Genomic DNA, 18,955 nt, shown 5'->3' with positions numbered 1-18,955 from the left:
AATGTGTGAACATTTATACATCAATGACCTGTTTGAAGAGTTTCAGTCAGGTTTCAGAGCTCATCATAGCACTGAAACAGCTCTGCTGAAAGTCACTAATGATATTCTTATGGCCTCAGATAATGGACTTGTGTCTGTTCTGGTTCTGTTAGATCTCAGTGCTGCATTTGATACAGTCGATCATAATATTCTCTTAGAAAGGCTGGAATATGCTGTAGGGATCAGGGGAACAGCGATAGGCTGGTTTAAATCTTATCTGTCTGACAGATTCCAGTTTGTTCATGTAAATGATAAATCATCTTTAAACTCCAGGGTTAATTGTGGAGTACCACAGGGTTCAGTACTTGGGCCAATTCTCTTTACTATATATATGCTTCCAATAGGTCAAATTATTAGGCAGCATGGGATAAATTTTTACTGTTACGCTGATGATACTCAGCTTTACTTATCCATAAATCCTGATGAGCCCAACCAGTTAGATAGACTACAAGCATGTCTTGAAGATATAAAAACTTGGATGACTTTAAATTTCCTGCTTCTAAATTCAAACAAGACAGAAGTTGTCGTCTTTGGACCGGAGTCTTTAGAAAAAAGAAACTGCTTAGTCAATCACTTAACCTGGATGGCATTAAATTGACCTCTGATAATAAAGTAAAAAACCTTGGTGTTATTTTTGACCAGGACATGTTATTTAAATCCTATATTAAACAGGTTTCTAGGATTTCCTTCTTTCACCTCCAGAACATTGCCAAAATTAGAAATATCCTGTCCAGGAGTGATGCTGAAAAACTAGTCCATGCATTTGTTACTTCAAGGCTGGACTATTGTAATTCTTTACTATCAGGATGTCCACAAAATGCAGTTAAAAGCCTTCAGCTGATTCAAAATGCTGCAGCAAGAGTTCTGATGAAAATTAAAAAGAGAGATCATATTTCTCCTATTTTAGCTTCCCTTCATTGGCTCCCTGTTAAATCCAGAATAGAATTTAAAATTCTCCTCCTCACATATAAAGCCCTTAATGATCTAGCTCCATCATACATCAGAGATCTGATTGGTCCATATGTTCCTAACAGAGCACTTTGTTCTCAGACTGCAGGTTTACTGGTGGTTCCTAGAGTCTCTAGAAGTAGAATGGGAGGCAGATCCTTTAGTTATCAGGCTCCTCTCCTGTGGAACCAGCTCCCAGTTTTAGTCCGTGAGGCAGACACCCTGTCTACTTTTAAGGCTAGGCTTAAAACTTTCCTTTTTGATAAAGCTTATAGTTAGAGTGGCTTAGTTTATCCTGAGCTATCTCTGTAGTTATGCTGCTATAGGCTTAGGCTGCTGGAGGACATAACGACCACTTTCACCTCCTTCGCTACATTCTCACACTATTCTCTAATTCTGCATTATTTGCTGTTATTTCAGCTTTTAACTTTGTTCTTTCTTTTCTCTTCCTAGAAGCTACACCTGGCCTGACTCTGTGTCTACCTGTGACACCTTTCTGGAGAGGGGAATCGTCCGAGCTTCTACTGGCAACAACTTAATGCTCACTCTCCAGGCGCGCAGGCAGAAGCCCCGGATGTTTTCTGAAGAGCCTCGGACTTCTTGATAGAAGAAATTTAGAAGCATTAAAAAGATGCAGCCACAAAATGGACTTCACATTTTTATTTAAAAACAATCACATTTTTAAAATTGTGTTCCATATAATCACGTCCCACTCCACCTAACCTGACAATGAGTTAAAAGGAGACAACAAAAAAATAGCTATTTGTGCACTCGCAGCACCACAAATGCGCAACTATGCACACAGCCAGAAGCGGACTCCATTCTGGAGAGGTCCAGAACTGCAGTTTACACCAGGTCGGCCTGCCTCCTTCATTACCTGTAAAGTTACACTGGTCGCGTCGAACAGGGCTCATTTCAGAGCAACCACGGAGCCAACCAGAGAGAGGGAGGCTGGTGGGTGCGTGTGTGTTTAGGAATAGGTGGACGCCGAGCGGTATAATCCAGACTAAGATAGCGGTAAAACCTGAATGCTCACTCAGGATGGGCTAATTGTAAGTTACAGCTAATCACTTATTCACCCAGCAAGACATGAGGTGGAGGTTCACTCTAATGAGCATCTTCAGGGTCATGATGAGGAACTTTCACCTGAGCTACAGGTAAAGTTAAATGATCTGGTTATGATAGAAAACAGTAGCAACCTTCTCTGTGAGCTTCTAGCGGGATTTGCATCATAATGTGAAAATATCTGGTCCTTTACTTCAGTCAAAATAAAAGCATTTAATCCTAACGTAGCTGAACACATTAAAAGGTCCTTTAGATCAACATATTGCATCTCATTGCTGCAGCTGGTCTTATAGTCTAGTTCTACATGTAGACAGAAACATATGTTGCTCATTATACCAGGAAAATATCTCCTGGTTCTAGGAAGACGTAGTAGAAACTGCAAAAGTAAGCCTCCCTGTTCTCTTTCATATCTTCTGTGCTGATTCTGAACATACAGCTCTGGCTTTAAAGATGCAGCATAATTAAGAAATAAATCATAGCAATTAATCACAGGTGGACCATTGATTAGTTAACTATTTTATTTTTCTGAATTGCACATGTAATATTATATAAACTAAAGTAATTAAACTTGGATACAGTTTTACTGAAGGTGAGACATATGTATACAGTTATTAATACCTATAAGGTCCAGGATGAGGCTATATGCTATATTTTAAACACCACAACTTAACACCCTTTCCTCTCAAAGTGTTTAATAGTAAGAACTGCACTAATGTCTCACATGCTCAGTGCAGAACAAAAGACTGGGTTGTAAAATGTTTCTTTTATTATTTTTGGCAGGCCAAATCTTTTCAGAAGTGGAATGAAGGGCTGAAAAGATGGTGATAAAAGAGAACAGGTTCATAAAAGAAGGAACGATTTTAATAAAATGTTTCAAAAGCTCTTGGCATCATAAAATAAATGTGTTTTAGGATTTTACCATTTGACCAAGATTAAGGAAAATCAACTTTATATCACTTTCCTTTTTTGAAATATAAGAATAAAGACAACAGAGCCTCAGGAGTGGAACACTTTGATGAGAATGTAACGTTTAATGTTCTCTGAGTTTAAGAAAATCCTTAGTCAGCAAAATGTCAGATTAAATTCTCTTCTAAATACCTCAGCAAAATGTTTTTTCATCAGGCCTAAACTCTGTTTCTCCTTGTCCTTCATTCAGCTTCTAACAAAAAATTTAATTATTGCAAAGCTTTTTTGTTTGATTCACAATAATTTACATTCAGTCTAAAACCAGCCGAGACAGAGAACTGGTACAATATTTCCTATATTATTTTAACCTTAAATGACCTATAAATCGGGGCGCGCCGCTGATGGTGTAGGGGTTAAGCGCGCGATCATATACAGAGGCTACAGTCCTCGAAGCGGCCATCCTGGATTCGAGTCCCGGACACGGCGACATTTGCCGATTGTCTCCCCCTCTCTCTACCCCTCTTTCCTGTCTACCTACTGTCAAAAAAACAATAAAAATAAAGGCCACTGGTGCTGAAAAAAATTCATTAAAAAAAAACAAAATTACCTATAAATTGTTTTATTGAAATCTAAATATTTTAGATTTGGGCTAAAGCCCCCAATGTTTTGAGACCCTAAAAACGCCCCTGTCACCTTCTACCGATGATCCACATAGCCCTGTTTTTTAGTGTTTAACCCTTTCTCTCTCCTAGACATGGCTACTGACTGAGCTTCTACTGTAACTAACTCTATGTGCTCTCTTTCAGACTCTAACCTTGAAAACTGGCTCAGAGTTTATCTGTTCTTTCTTTCTAGATGAAACGACTAAAGGAGCTACATCCATTAACATTTACGTTTCCTTCCCATAGAAAGTACTCCTGGATCAGTGCTTCTTTGTTCTCTTTGTGTCTCTGCTCTGTTCTCTCAAACCTCCAGTCGGTCGTGGCAGATGGCCGCTCACACTGAGCCTGGTTCTGGTTCTGCTGGAGGTTTCTTCCTGTTAAAAGGGAGTTTTTCCTCTCCACTGTCGCTACATGCATGCTCAGTATGAGGGATTGCTGCAAAGTCAACGCCAGTGACTGTCCACTGTCTCTACATGCTCATCCAGGAGGAGTGAATGCAATCTGCTGGGTTTCCTTAGATAGAAAAACTTTTTATCCAATTTGAATAAATAACTAACTGACTACACTGTTGAATGATTAGGATTAATTGGAATGTATGAACCTGACTGTTGTGAAGAACCTTACAGCCAACAGAAGTAGTGCTGAATATGAGACTGGAAAACTCACTCCTGCTGTCTTAAGTTGTTATACTTAGATACATACACTGTTCTTCCAGGGTGGAGTGATTAAACATTCAGCTGCAACAGATTTAAAATGATACATACCAGCTCAAATATGTACAGCATATTGTCTTTCCACAGAGTTTCCCTGTTTTTATTTTTTTTTTGTGCCACTTAATATTTTATGATCATGAAATAAATTTATTATTAGACAAAGATAAACTGAGTAAATACAAAAGTTGTTTCAAATAATGATTTTAATAAAAAAGCTATCCAAATCAACCTATTTATCTGGAATGTATTAAAAAGCTATTTCTAAGGCTTTGGGAGTCTTAAGAACCACAGTGGAGAACCTTCCCGAAACTACCACAAAAAACTACATGAGTGCATAATTGACTTATCCAGGAGGTCACCGAAGAACCCAGGACATCATCTAAATAGATAAATACCTTCTGAAGAATGGTTTCTGCTGAGAATGATTTATCATGAGGCCTAAGAGCACAGTAACAATTGTCAAGCATGGCGATGTTAGCATCATGCTGAGGGACTATTTAGCTGCCACTCTTGCATTGTACAAAATAAATGAAAGAACGAAGAAGGATACCTATATGGTTGACACCTGGATAGTTGGATGTTCCAACAGGAAACCAACCAATTCAAATAAATTCTGCCAAGAATACAAATTAAATATCAGACCACAGATATACCATTAGCTTGTGGATGCCTACCAAAAGTGTGGCTGAGGTACACATCGCAGGGGGACAAATGTGAAGGCTGAATATGACATTCAATTATCTACAGAACAATACCTGAGAACAAGGTTAAGGACTCTACTCACCAATCTCTCTATCGCCTAACAATGTCCTGCTGTCAGTCACTCTGGCCTCGGACCCCTCCTGGTTCAGTGCCCGGCCTCCAGATGCCTGCATGGACTGCCTCCTCCACATCTCTGCTCCTTTCTGCCTCCCTTCTTCGTCCCCACCTTCGGCCCTCATGCCTTTGGAACACAGAAACAACACAGCTTTATTAGATACCTGAACTCAATGTTGCTGAGTTACTTTCCACTCGCTCAGATAAGCTCCTTCCCACATTAATGAGCAGCAACATTTGCTTGCTGCTTGCAGATTTCTTTCCTCCTTGTTTCATCATCGATAATAATAATAATGATTATAAATAATGATAATCCAGTCACTCAGAGTATCTTTTTACATACAACTGAAAATCACTTTAGACTTTGAGGGAAGAGCACCAGGGCGGTTCAGATTATTTGTCTGACAAATTCTAGTTTGTTTATGTTAATAATAAAGTTTTCTCATCAGTTAGTTGTGGAGCTCCACAAGGTTGAGTGCTTGGGCCAATTCTCCTTATTATTCACAGTTGAAACTAGAAGTTTAAATACACCATATAAAAAAGACACATGATCATCTTCCACTCATTGTCTAACATTAAATCAGACTAAACTTTTCCTGGTTTAGATCACTGAGGTCTATCAAGATGAGTTCTATTTTCTAAATGCAACAACATGAGCAGGAGATGTTTTTAGAAGTTGAATTACAAAGACAAAACTGCCCCAAACTTTTGTTATGTTAAGGCTGGATTAGTTTTTATTATCAATTCAGTACTACTGGCTCCATATGTTTATGTCCCATCAAAGCCACAAATATGTTTTCTGCTATCTTTAACTCAGTGTACTTCTCTGTGTGCTTCTGGATGTTTCTATGTGTGTATCTGCTCTTCTACTGTCTGCACGTCTGAAGTGGCAAAGCAGCTAAATGCCACCAAAACAATAAAATAAAATAAAATAAAAATACAAAACAAATAAAAAATTTCAAAAGGAGCCAAAAGCTGCACGAAAATACACGAGACAGATCAGAGGAAACTGAGCGAGACCGACTGAGAGTGCTCGCGACCCAAAAAGGATGAATGTTTACAAAATAAAATAAAATACAATGATTAAAAATCAGACCCTTGTAAAACAGAATGACTGTGACAACATAACCATAATCAAATTCAATTCCAAAATACTTTATTAATCCCAAAGAGAAATTAAATGTTGTTATAGCTCATATTATGAAGGTTTCCTCAAAGAGTCGTTGTAGATGCTGATGGCTGTGGGCAGGAAGGATCTCCTGTAGCGCTCCATCTTACAGCAGATCTGAAAAAGCCTCTGACTGAAGACACTCTGTTGTTGTAGGACAGTCTCATGAATGCATAAAATGAATACATAACGAATCATCTAAGAGCTTAACAAAACTTAAAGGAAATCTGTCTTAATAAAAGTATTTTGTGTGTGAAATAAATGTAACCATCTGGGTTTTCCTGGAAGGGTTTAAGACAGTCTGGTTGACTACATCATCCAGCACTGGTTGCTGTTCCTATCTCAGCTACTGAATATTTCAGTTTAGAATTTAGAAGTAAAAAGTAATTTTGTTTTTTTTATAATTAAAATTGGATCATGTGAAATGATCATCTGCATTGTTATTGTAATCTTTAGGAGGTATTGCTGCTTTAATGTGTTATTTGGTATTGTATATTTTGCTGTTTGAAAATGTAGATTTTCTTGCTTTAAAGCTCTTTAAAAATAATAATGATAAAAAACAGTCATTCATTAATGACATCATCATTCTTTAAATGAGTGACAGTATTTGTTTCCCATCCAGTGTTCCATCAACACAGACGTCCTTGTATGTAAAAAGTACATTATGACAGAAATTGTGTTTATATGCCATTAACTTGTTTAATAACCTGTTTAATTAAAGTAAATCATTTGGCAGGTAACATAGGGATGTCAAACTCACATTTTTATATTTTAAGGTTTTAAAAATGTGTTGTTTGCAGTTCTTAATTAATGTTCGAGGTTTTTTGCCTATTTTTCTTTTTTTAAAACCAAATTTCAAGCTTTACATTGCAGCCAAAAATCGGTCCATGTAATGCAATCAAATGAAAACGGTCTTAACTAAAACTACCTGAAAAGTAATAATATGATTTATAGTAACTAAACTAAGTAAAAATTAAGAGACAACTGGGAGCTTACACTGAGATCCCTCTGTGCCAAATTCATAACTGATTTGTTTTTAGTTTTATTCATGGGAAAAAACTTCAACCGAAGGATCACTAAATAAAATAGAAATATCGTTATTGTCCCAGTGTGGAAAATTCAGGTGTACCCGCATGGAGATATACACTAAGATAAAGAGAAAACTGCTACACAGTGACTACATGCAATCGACTGGGCATCAACAGGGAGCTTTTTACTATTTGGCGTTATAAACTCGTTTTAAATGTATTTTATTTTAAAACAATCCAAGGCATCTGATGCGGGTTAAAGGTGACAACTGATGTAGATTATTTGACAAGACGCACTGCAGCGGTTCCCAAGTTTGTTCCTTTTAAAATCAGCTTAGAGTCTTTAAACAGATTCCTACATTTTGTGAGACCACCTACAAGCTTCAGAACTTCCTCCAATGAGAACAGCACTGCTCGGAGCAGATGCTCCAACCGGCCCATTTGCCTCGCTGCTGGATGACTCTCCCCCTTCCTCTTCTGCCTTTGGAGCCAGTTCTTTTCTGGCTTCAACCTCCTGGTGGCAAAAAAAGAAATAATGCAGAGAAACTGTTTATATACCCCTGCAGATCCAAGCTGTTGACTGCAGTGTAAAAAAAAGGTACTTTTGCTTACTTGAATGGGTGAAAGAGGACCATGTGAGGGGTTACAGGTTCCTATCCTGCTGCTCTGCTCCTGACAGGAACATTCCGGTAGAGAATCCCCCTGTGGACCGGCTGCAGCAGCCTCAACTCCAAGCATTTGGGATGAGCTGACAGCTGCGGAGGTCACCTGTGCAGCCTCAGCTAATGCTCCAGCAGCTCCTTCGGCCCCACCTACACATGCTCCGGTTAGAGCAGAGCCTCTGTTTTCCCCTTCCCCTGCTGCTCCTTCATTTTCGGGCTCTATAGCCTCGATACAAAGCTGAGCAGAAGAACCTTGCTCTGCTCCAGCCCCAGTGTGTTCCTTTAAACCCTCATTCTGCAGTGCAGCTGACTTGCTTGGAGAGTCCGTCCTCTGTTCTGTCCTCGTCTCCTGTGATTGGTCTCTGTGCTGCCCTGCTGTATCCTCATCCTCATCTGAGTCAATGTGTAGCATGGCATTGAGCCGTGTGTCAGTTGGAAAGCTGGACCGGAGTTTTGGTAAAGGTGCCACCAAATGAAGGTCGCCGGCACCTGTGTGGACCTCGAGGGCATCGAGGTAGTCATTGAGGGACACCTGTCGATGAGTGTGGACCTCCAAAATAGCAGAGGGCAGGTCACCCCCTCTCATGTGTCCAGGCTCATGCCACACACTGTCATCTCCGTAGCAACAAATGCCATTCACCAACAAGGGGCCATCATCAGAACCTGTGGGGGAAGGTCCACCCGTGACGCGGGAGGATGAGGAGGCTTGGGGGAGGTCTTCATCATCAGACGGGCTGCCGGGGTCTCCGCTGCCTAGGATGGTTCCAACAGCATCTGGGGAGGCTTCTGAGGAGCAGAGGAGAAAGTGGGTGGGGATAGTCTGGGCTGGGTTTCATCATTTTAACACAGATTTTACAACAAACCAAGTTAAAACGAATGAAACCTTATGTTGGGATGATAAAATGTGGGCTCTACTGCTGCCTCACAGCCACCTCTGACATACTTTGCTGCTGACTGAAACCAATAATGGCAGACACAAAGGCAAAAACACACCTTCATGTCCAGTGGAAGTGATGTCCACTCTGAACTGAAGCTGGCCACTGACGTTGTCCGTTGGGAGGCGGCGACACAAGTTGTAGCTGACCTGATGATCCCTACACACACACACACACACACACACACACACACACACACACACATTCTTCTCAACACCAGCTGTAACCTTTAACTGTGCAGCACTATTCTTCTTGCATACGTAGGCACACCCTTCTACACTCTGACTAGGACTGTTCATCCTAACTAAAATAAAATCTTATTACCGGTTGATGATGTTCCTGTCAGAACATGAAACTGTTCATTTGGATCCGTGTGAATGCTAGCTAAGGCCCATTAAACTAAAGTAATGATGCTTATATGCTAATTGAGAACTTGACAAAATGCATTCTTGTTTTCTCTTAGAAGGATTGCATGTCTGCAGGCTGCGATCAGGGTATGAAAAAGTAGACTATTTAATGTGATGTGGTATGTTTTTCCTATTTTCCCCTGGTGAGGGTGATCAGTGCTGATGACATTACAGGGCAGCTTCTCTGAGTCGGATTAATAAAAGCCTGAAACAACTATTGTATTTAAAATTCGGTTGCGTAACTATCTTATTCAGCATAAATAAATAGGGTTTTTATTGTATTTTTAAAAACTTGGCTACTTAATTAATTTTCAAGTTTCAGCAAGAGTCTTTGGTTTTGTCTTCATGCACCTGAGGTTGAAACAAAACCCAGACCATCCAGCAAGATACCAACTCGGTTCTGAATTCCTAAGAGAGTAACATCAAACATCCAACGCCTGTGCTAAAAAACAGCTGGTGTCTCTCTGGAGAGGCGACCTCGGGACCGGGTCAAACTGATGCCTTGCTGAGATTACCTGATCCACTGAGCTAGGAAAGGACCCGCTTCATTCGGAGGTGATGCAACAAGACCCAGGCCAAAAACAAGGCTTAGTTTACATAGGACGATTTTCTGTTGTCAGAACCTGCTGGACTTTGTCCTTTTGAGTTCTGTTTTGTTTTCTTCTTTAACCTTTTAAGTATTTAGAAGTCCAAATTATGCAGGGGAAGACACGGACATAGCTTAGACCTCTAACCAGCTAATAACCAGAACTCCCTTATTTATGTAATTAATTAACTATATTAACATGATTATTAATAGTTTATCATGGATTTTATCAATAATTAATCAAAAGTGACTGGTTTAAATATAATCATTCAATTTCAAATAGATACTGAAAATATTTGTTTTAATAATTCATAAATCTACTTCCTTTCTGTAAAGGGTTTGGTGTGATTCCTTCCTGATTAAATAAACCAGCGTATTCCGTCAGATTGATTAGTGAGAGATTTCTCTTAACTGCTACATTTCATAGTCGCCCATATATGAGTTTATTATTCTCTTCCTGCATCATTTAGATCAAATTAACTGGTTTATCACGTCTGTACCCAAACACAAACTTCTTGTCTTCACTTTGGTTTCACTTTAAATTATTTAGCAGGTACTTGTTCCAACAACAATAATAAATAACATGAGCTTTTACATGAAACGCAGAAACATGAACTATTTCCTGTGGACAGCGCTCTGTGGTTCCATCAGTTCTGCAAACAACCAGGTTCTGTAGGACAGTTTCACATCTGCGTGTAAACTTACTCAACTGTTGGCCCCTCAAGAAGTCTCTGCACGGGGATGATCAGCTGACCCAGAAAGCGCTTGATGATTGGTCGGCTCTTGGCAAACTTATCCTTCACTTCAATCTCCAACACATCAGTCATCAGAGCCACGAAGGTGTACTTCTACAGAAAATATATATGCCATTTTTATTACCTGGATTTAGGTTTGTTCCCAGTCTTATTACTTGATTCTTTACAGACTCCTCCATTTATCATTTAGTCATACTGTTGCCACCCAGCAGTTTATGTGAAAAAACAAAAGGAATCCAGCAAATGTAGCCACAGCACAACAAAAACATCTTTTAGTATTCATTCATCAATTAGAGTATTTCCAAACAATGCTTAAAAAACTGCTGTTACCTTTTTACGTCAGTTAGGATTACCAGAGTTATACCGATATGCTAAATGCCAGAATAATAAAAGAGGTTTTATAGTACTTTCAACACAATAACATAACTGACTGTAAACACTGTGTGGATGTCCAAATGGTGATGTCATGGCTTTGTAAGCTTCCCATTTACAACATTTCTCTAATATAGGGCACACATGTGGATGTCTTTAGGGAATACCTCAAACAAACTAATACCTTGTGTGTAAACTTTATCATGGACAAAATCTACAAGTCTGGTTCATCCTTTGGGTCCTATCTCCAGATGTTCACATTCATCTTTTCTAAGAATTATCTGCAAGTATAAACAGCTTGGAAATGTCCAGCCATCATGCTTTTCAGGAAGAAGACAGGTTCTGTGACCCAGAGATGAGTGGGTTCTGATTTAAAATGTGTGAATCAACTCTAGAAAATAAGCTAAAGATCTTGTAAAGATTCTGCTGAAGCTGGTCAGAGAAAGTCATTATCCACAGTGAAATGAGAGCTGTACCAACATGGGCTGAAAGGCCACTCAGAGAGGAAGAAGACATTACTCCAACAGGAACACGAAAAGCCAGATTAGTCCAACTTTGACACAAATGGGTCTTCTAAACAGACAATGTCCTTCAGCATACCACCAAATTAGTTACAAAGTGGCTGAAGGACAGCAAAGCTGATGTTCTGGAATGGTTATCGCAAAGTCCTGATCTCAGTCCCAGAGAACATTAGTGGGTGGAACTAAAAAGGTCTGTGTGAGCAAGGAGGCCTACAAACCTGTGCTGTACTGCTTAAATAAGTCAAATAATTCAATAGTAAGATCTTTGACTGTTGTAACACATGGTGACGCAAGTTATACATCACGCTTCACTGCTAACCAAACGTCTGACAGAATAAATCCAAAACATTACATCAGAGAAAAGTGTCTTTTTCCTTAAAATGCCAACATTACCAACACATAACTTTCTGTGCATGGTAACAAATATGCTGGAAGTTGATACTAACTTAAAGTTTCAGAATAACTGCCACCCACGCATTTCAGCTTGGATTGTAGTTTTAGATTCACAGGGTTAATGAACATCACTTCTTCAGGCAGTCTTCAGACTAGTAATGTCCTAAACTTCTGTCATAGACATCACAGTCCAGGGCATACAATCAGATGACGAATCCGTTTGCAGAGGCCATCACCAATTTTATTCAGAAGATGATGCTTAACTGTGTTATTGCTTTCTGTTAAGTGCCATAACAACAAATAAGCAGCTGTTATGTAAAGCCCTCCACACCAAAGCAATACAAAAATGGCTGTCACAGATAGTAGGAGCTTGAAGACAATTTAGCAGGGTGAAAATGATTTTTGAAAACAGCATCACTAGCGAGTTAGTGTTGGATGTATGGCAAGCACAAAAGCCCCCTTAAACGTGTGCTTCCGACACCTAGTGGTGTCCAACATAAAGTGCGTTTATGTCAGAGTAAATGTGTGCTCACCTCCCCATGCCACACAGGGTTGATGGTGTTGGCTATAATGGTGGAGCGCCTTTCCTGGCCATGGTGTGTGAATTTGGGGAGGCCACTCCTTTTCCCGGGCTGGATGGACATCTTCAGGTATGGGTCGGGGTTAAAAAACATCCCCTTCTTCAACCCCACTGCCCGAATGCCTTAAACAGGAACAATTATAAGCATCTTTCTTGTCAATATTCACGTTACTTTTATTGGTGTGTTCCTCTTACCTGACAGGGTGAAGCTGACAAGTTTTCGACAATGCTCACTTCCTGACTGGTCCTCCACTTGGCCTTCAGCTCTCACCTGATGTTAAATTAAACAGGAAATATATGTAAAACACTGATTTCGATGCAGACTTCAATAAGAGTTTTTGGATGTTGTATTTTTACATGAAATGCCCTACTTTTACACAAAATCCAGAAAAGACATTTGTGCAGAGAGTGTGTATAGGTAAAACATGGCTGATGCACTATTATGATTAGGGGCTTTCAGCCAGGGTTGTCCTTCGATCTTGTCAAAACTTTAAGGAAATATGAATCCAGAGAAGTAAAGCCATCTCTCTTCATAACCAATACATTATCAGTTCGACGAAGAATCAACGAAACATTAGCAGCAGGTGATCAGTGATCAATAAACAGAACAAATCACAGCCAAGTTGGACATGGATGATAAAGTATTAACTCAAACACTTACCGGCACACCTGGGTTTTTCACAGTGATGCAAGGAGTTGTTGCTCTTAATGCTCCACTTACACCATGATAATATTTGAAACAGATCTTTGTCTCAGCTGTAACGAGAACCCAATAAACATTCCTGTACATTAAAAACATTCAAACAAAGAGCAGGAAAATTGGACTTGTTTGCCAAAAGTATGACATGGTGGAGTTTTTTCTACTCTATCTACTGAGTTTTACATTTTTCTGAACTTACAATACTAATTGGGATAATGGATTGCACTACAAGTCTGTTAAAAAACTGTTAAAATGTGTGTAAGAACATTGGAAACAAATCATGCACATAAAGATGACAACCATTTCTTAAAAGTGGTCCAACCAACCAGGCCCTATGCGAGACAGTAATGTCCCCTTAAACCCAACACCTACTTTGTCTCCCTTCCAAATCTTTATGAGAACTGCCACTGAGTTCTGACCCAGCCCTGCATGGAGAAATGTTTTAGTTATGCTAAAACATTTTCTGCATGCAACATAAAAGGTGTGAGCATCATCTCAATCAGATTTAGGTCCAGACTTTAACTTGACCATTTGTAAACTGTCTTTCCAAGCCATTCAAATACAGTGTCAATTTTACACCAGATTTAAAGAGATACAGTGGGGAGAATAGGTATTTGATACAGAGCCAATTTTGCGGGCTTTACCACTTGCAAATCATGTCGAAATTTTTCATTTTTATCATAGGTACTCCTTAACTGTGAGTGAAGGAATCTAAAACAAAAATCCAGAAAATCACATTGTTATTTTGAAGTAATTGACTAGCATTTTATTGCATGACATCAGTATTTGATCACCTAACAACCAATAACAATCCCTTCTCTCAAATGCCTGTTAGTTCTTCTTGAAGAAGCCCTCCTGTTCTCCACATGTATTAACTGCACCTGTTTGAACTCGTTATTTGTATAAAAGACTCAGTAAAACAAACTCCAACCTCTTCACAATGGCCAAGACCAGAGAGCTGTGTAAGGACATGAGGGATAAAATAGTAGACCTACACAAGGCTGGGATGGGCTACAGGAAAAGGTCTTGAGCAAGGTCTCCCTGCTCAAGCCAGCGCATGTCCAGGCACATCTGAAGTTTGCCAACGACCATCTGAATGACCCAGAGGAGCAATGGAAGAAGGTCACATGGTCTGATGAGACAAAAATAGAGCTTTTTGGTCTAAACTCTGTGTGTTTGGAGGAAGAAGAAGGATGAGTAGAACCCCAGGGACACCATCCCTACCATGAAGCATGGAGGTGGAAGCATCGTTCTTTGGGGATGTTTTTCTGCAAAGGGGACAGGACAATTGCACCGTATTGAAGGGGGGATGGATGGAGCCATGTACCAGGAGATTTAAGCCAACAACCTCCTTCCCTCAGTAAGGGCATTGAAGATGGGTCGTGGCTGGGTCTTCCAGCATGGCAACGACCCAAAGCACACAGCCTGGGCTACTAAGGAGTGGCTCCGTAAGAAGCCTCTCAAGGTTCTGAAGTGGCCTAGCCAGTCTCCAGACCTGAACTCAATCAAAAATCTTTGGAGGAGCTGAAGGTCCGTATTGCCCAGCGACAGCCCTGAAACTTGAAGGATCTGGAGAAGATGTATATGGAGGATATATGGAGTAGTGGTCCGAAATCCCTGCTGCAGTGTGTGCAAACCTTGTCAAGAACTACAGGAAACGTCTGATATCTGTAATTGCAAACAAAGGTTTCTGTACCGAATATTAAGTTTAGTCTGATGTATCAAATACTTATGTCATGCAATAAAATACAAATGATTAATTAAAAATCACACAATGTGATTTCTTGGATTTTCATTTTAGAATACATCACTGTTGAAGAATACCTATGGTAAAAATTATAGATTTCTACATGATTTGCAAGTTTAAAAACCTGCAAAATCGGCAGTGTATCAAATTCCTGTTCTCCCCACTGTACACGCCTTCAACAAAGTTCAACATTTAATCAGTCCACAGAATGTTTTCCTAGCTGTACTGGAGATCATTAATTTTTGGGGCTTTGGTGAACTCTCCCATGGATGATATTTTCTTTAAGATTGTTGACCTCTGACCTTAACTCAGACAAAGGCCTGCAGTGCTTTTGATGTTCTTTTGTCTCTTGGAGAAATTGTTGTAGTTTGGGGACTCCTAGGAATGTTTACCACTTAATCCATGTTCATGGACAATGGTTTTGACTGGTTCTCTGCAGCCCAAAAGCCTTCAAAATACATTTTTAACCCTTTCCAAACAGATAAATAGAAAAAGTGTTGGACCTATTACTGTTTCTCTTAAAATCTACAAAAATCTCCTTAGTTTTATTCACGTTCAAGATGAGATGATTGTTTCTACAGCATGCCACAAAGCGGTCCACCAGCTCCCTGTACTCTGCTTCTTGTCCATCTCTGATCCACTCCACGACTGCAGAATCATCCGAGTATTTCTACAGATGACAGGAGTCTGTCTTGTTCTGGAAGTCTGAGGTGTACAGAGTGAAAAGGAATGGTGAGAGTACAGTCCCCTGTGGTGCTCATGTGCTGCTGACTACCTGGTTAGACACTCAACCCTTCAGTCTCACCAACTGTGGTCTGTTTGTCAGGTAGTCTTTGATCCAGTAGATTGTTGAAGCCTCCACCTGAGTCTTCTGGAGTTTCTGACAAAGCAAATCAGGTAGAATTGTATTAAATGCACTGAAGAAACCCAATAATATGATCCTCACAGTGCTGTCTGTTTTGTCCAGATGACAGTAGATTTGTTGAAGTAGATGTATGATGGCATCTTCAACTCCAACTCCACTGTGATAAGCAAGCTGATGGGAGAAGGGGGGGGGGACAAAGGGATCATCAGCATCTTCTGATTTGGTTGAAGGCAAACATGTAGAAGCAGAAGGTCCATGGCTGAGATGGAATATAAAACATTTGAGGTGTGACCGGAACGCTGTGAGTCAAAGAAGGGTGGGATGTCTGTTTGGCTGTGGGCAGGGGAGAGAATGCTGAGCTTGTTCCTGAACAGAACCAATTGAAGAGTGTATTTATTTCACTGACTCTGTCCAGACATCCATTGGTCCGATCGTCCTTCTGTTTGAAGCCTGTTATCTTCTTCGTCCCTGACCACACATCTCTGATATTGTTTACCTGGCGCTTGCTCTCCAACTTCTTCTTGTACACCTCCTTGCTGTGTCTTATCTTGTCTTTAGGTTGCTTCTGTAAACTCCTCAATAATTCTCTGTCTCCCTCTCTGAAGTCTTCTTTCTTGTTAAGCAGGTCCTTCAGGTCACTAGTGATCCAGGGTTTGTTATTGCGGATATCTCACCATTCTGGTGGGGATGGTGATCTCCATACAGAAGTTTATATAGTCGGTCACACACTCAGTCATGGCATTGATGTCCTCTAAATGTAGCTGGCACAGTGCATCCCAGTATGTAGCCTCACAGCAACCTCATTTCAATTTGCATAAAACAAATCCAAATTTTTGTTTTCTCTGGCAGAGCAGCAGACAAACTCTTGAAACATTGGAAGTGTGGCAGAGGGTGAAGCATAGTTAAAATCACCAGATATTGCCACAAACACATTGGGGTGTTGTGCCGGTAGCTTAGCAAAAACTGAGCTGATGACATAACATGCACTGTCGGCAACAGCTGATGGTGGAACGTAAGCCATTGCCAAAATAACACCGGAGGTGAATAATATGGGTGAAAACTTATTGCTAAAAGTTAAATATCTGGGCTGCAGAGGCGAAACATAACAGTAACATGTCCTTTATTACACCATATTTGTTCACATACATTGCTCATCCACCTCCTTTGCGTTTGCTGCTCCTCTTTAAATCTCTGTCTGCTCATATGGTGAGATCACCTGGCAGAGAGATGCTGGAGGCGAGGATATGATCCTGCAGCAATGTCTCAGTGAAACACATAAGACTGCATTCCCCATACTATTGCTGGGTCCTTTGTAGGGCTTAGAGTTCATCCAACTTTCCAACGATCTCACAATCCCCATCATAACTGATGGAAGAAATGGTCTAAACTTTCTACTTCTCTCTCTTCTCTTTGTTTCTGCTCTGCATCAATGGCATCTTCTTTTTAACTCATCAGGGATTTGGGGTTGTAGTTGAAGTACTTGAGCTTTTGAGATAATAATCAGCTGCGCACAGTTGTAAAAAAAATAACCTTGTTGCTATGGTTACTCATCATAACAAATATACAAAAGATGTACAAAAAATGTATCAACAAAAGTTCTTCCAGCTGCACAGCATCCAATACCGGAGAGGACAATTGTCCGAAAAAATCTATGTATTCACAACAAGAGGAATTAGATTTCTTAAAAAGAATATATCAGAATCAAAGTAACAGAGCTATTCCAACATGCAGCCACCTTGAGCGCGGCAATTCTAGAAGAAGACTAACCTGTATGAAGTCATAAAGAATGCTGAAAGATTTGGTGCTACGAAAAGAAGACCAGAGGCAATCATTTCTGTGGCCAAAGATGAGGGTAGAAAGTAATACGAGGAGCTGTCCACCCACATGTCCAACCCAGCAATCTATTTGGATAGTAACAGCTTTGGGTTTTTTTAGAATTTTGAGGCTAGCTTAAGCTAACTGCCTCAGAGAAAATCAAAACCTTTGATTCCTAATTCATGTTAATTATATTCAAAAATCTGGTCAATGTTCAAGTAGGTGTCTTCAGACTTTTGTTTGTTGGACCATTTGTCTGCTACTACCCCTCCCAGTATCATCTGCTTCTACACCTCCCAGAATGCATTGCAGTAAACAGGAAGTGGGCTTTGTGGCTCTGATGTCACAGTTGGCTATATAAGAACACATGAGATGCTCCACCATTCCTTTTTTCCCGTTGGAAACTGAAAAGCAGTTACCACGCAATGGAGGCGCACATCATTCTGGAGAAGAAACTCACACGTGGGTTTTCATTCATTCTCCTCACTGGCCAAACTCATGAGAAGCTCAACGAGCTAAAGGCTTACTGGGATAAGATGACCAGTAGGTTTTACCTTAACGATCGAAGCTGTGGACCTGACATGCAACTCAAGAGAAACCATGGAGGTTTTCCAAGGGGACGAAATTTTCCTCTTTGTTTTTGCTCCCGTTGACTGCTGACGGTCAGTCATATTTTTGCCCTTTTGCCAAAGGAGGAGAAGCCGACTGTCCTTGAGTTTGTTACAGATGCATAACAACTCTCCCCCCCTCTCCCCTGCTCCAGAGAAGACAACACCAAGTAATTCTGTTCTTGCTTTATTCCTGTTAGTATGATAGAAATAGCTTGTGCAGGATAGAGTAGGATTTTAGGGCGATTTAGAATCGCCACCTGTTGTAGTTCAATGTGTTCTAAGTTGTATGTGCATGAAATATCTTATTGAAGCTTTGACTGCTGTTGGACTCTGAAAGCCGCCGTGCTTTGCAGCTGTGTGTGTCTCACTGTGCTTTGAACACCTGAGCGCAGACTCAGGTGGAATTAAAAGTTTGACTGTTAGAGGTTCTCAGAAGCCCTGAAGCTCCAGCTAGAACGTCTTGGTGGAACACTCACTGGTCCATGTCTTCACTCAGTGTTTTCCCACTGGTTGCCGCCTAAAGGTTTTACGACCCTTTGTGGGTTTTATGACTGCGGGCTGGTGGAGACCAATGGGCTGCCTATGTGAACGTATTGCGGTCTACTGGTTACATCTGGTTACATCTCCCACATTCCAAGTAAACCCAAAGCTTTGTTCCATT

General features: G+C 40.3%; 1 protein-coding gene across 4 annotated transcripts in view; it reads right to left on the bottom strand.

Moving 5' to 3' along the window:
* Positions 1-18,955, bottom strand: part of hecw2b (HECT, C2 and WW domain containing E3 ubiquitin protein ligase 2b) — a 52,049-nt gene that overhangs the window by 19,578 nt on the left and 13,516 nt on the right. For 3 of the 4 annotated variants that reach the window (XM_047355021.1, XM_047355020.1, XM_047355022.1), the window contains 8 exons: positions 13,218-13,312; positions 12,752-12,827; positions 12,510-12,679; positions 10,641-10,783; positions 9,001-9,101; positions 7,958-8,793; positions 7,724-7,859; positions 5,118-5,276 (listed from right to left, as the gene is read on the bottom strand). In XM_047355021.1, coding sequence (XP_047210977.1) covers positions 5,118-5,276; positions 7,724-7,859; positions 7,958-8,793; positions 9,001-9,101; positions 10,641-10,783; positions 12,510-12,679; positions 12,752-12,827; positions 13,218-13,312 — 1,716 coding nt within the window. Of the gene's footprint in view, positions 1-5,117; positions 5,277-7,723; positions 7,860-7,957; positions 8,794-9,000; positions 9,102-10,640; positions 10,784-12,509; positions 12,680-12,751; positions 12,828-13,217; positions 13,313-15,556; positions 15,590-18,955 lie in introns of those variants that run through there. The other variant, XM_047355023.1, reaches the window with a different exon arrangement.

This window comes from Girardinichthys multiradiatus, chromosome 24 (genome assembly GCF_021462225.1).
Source record: "Girardinichthys multiradiatus isolate DD_20200921_A chromosome 24, DD_fGirMul_XY1, whole genome shotgun sequence".
In the NCBI taxonomy this organism is placed as follows: Eukaryota; Metazoa; Chordata; class Actinopteri; order Cyprinodontiformes; family Goodeidae; genus Girardinichthys; species Girardinichthys multiradiatus.
The sequence above is the reverse complement of the archived record's forward strand: the minus strand, read 5'-3'. Positions and strand labels throughout refer to the sequence as shown.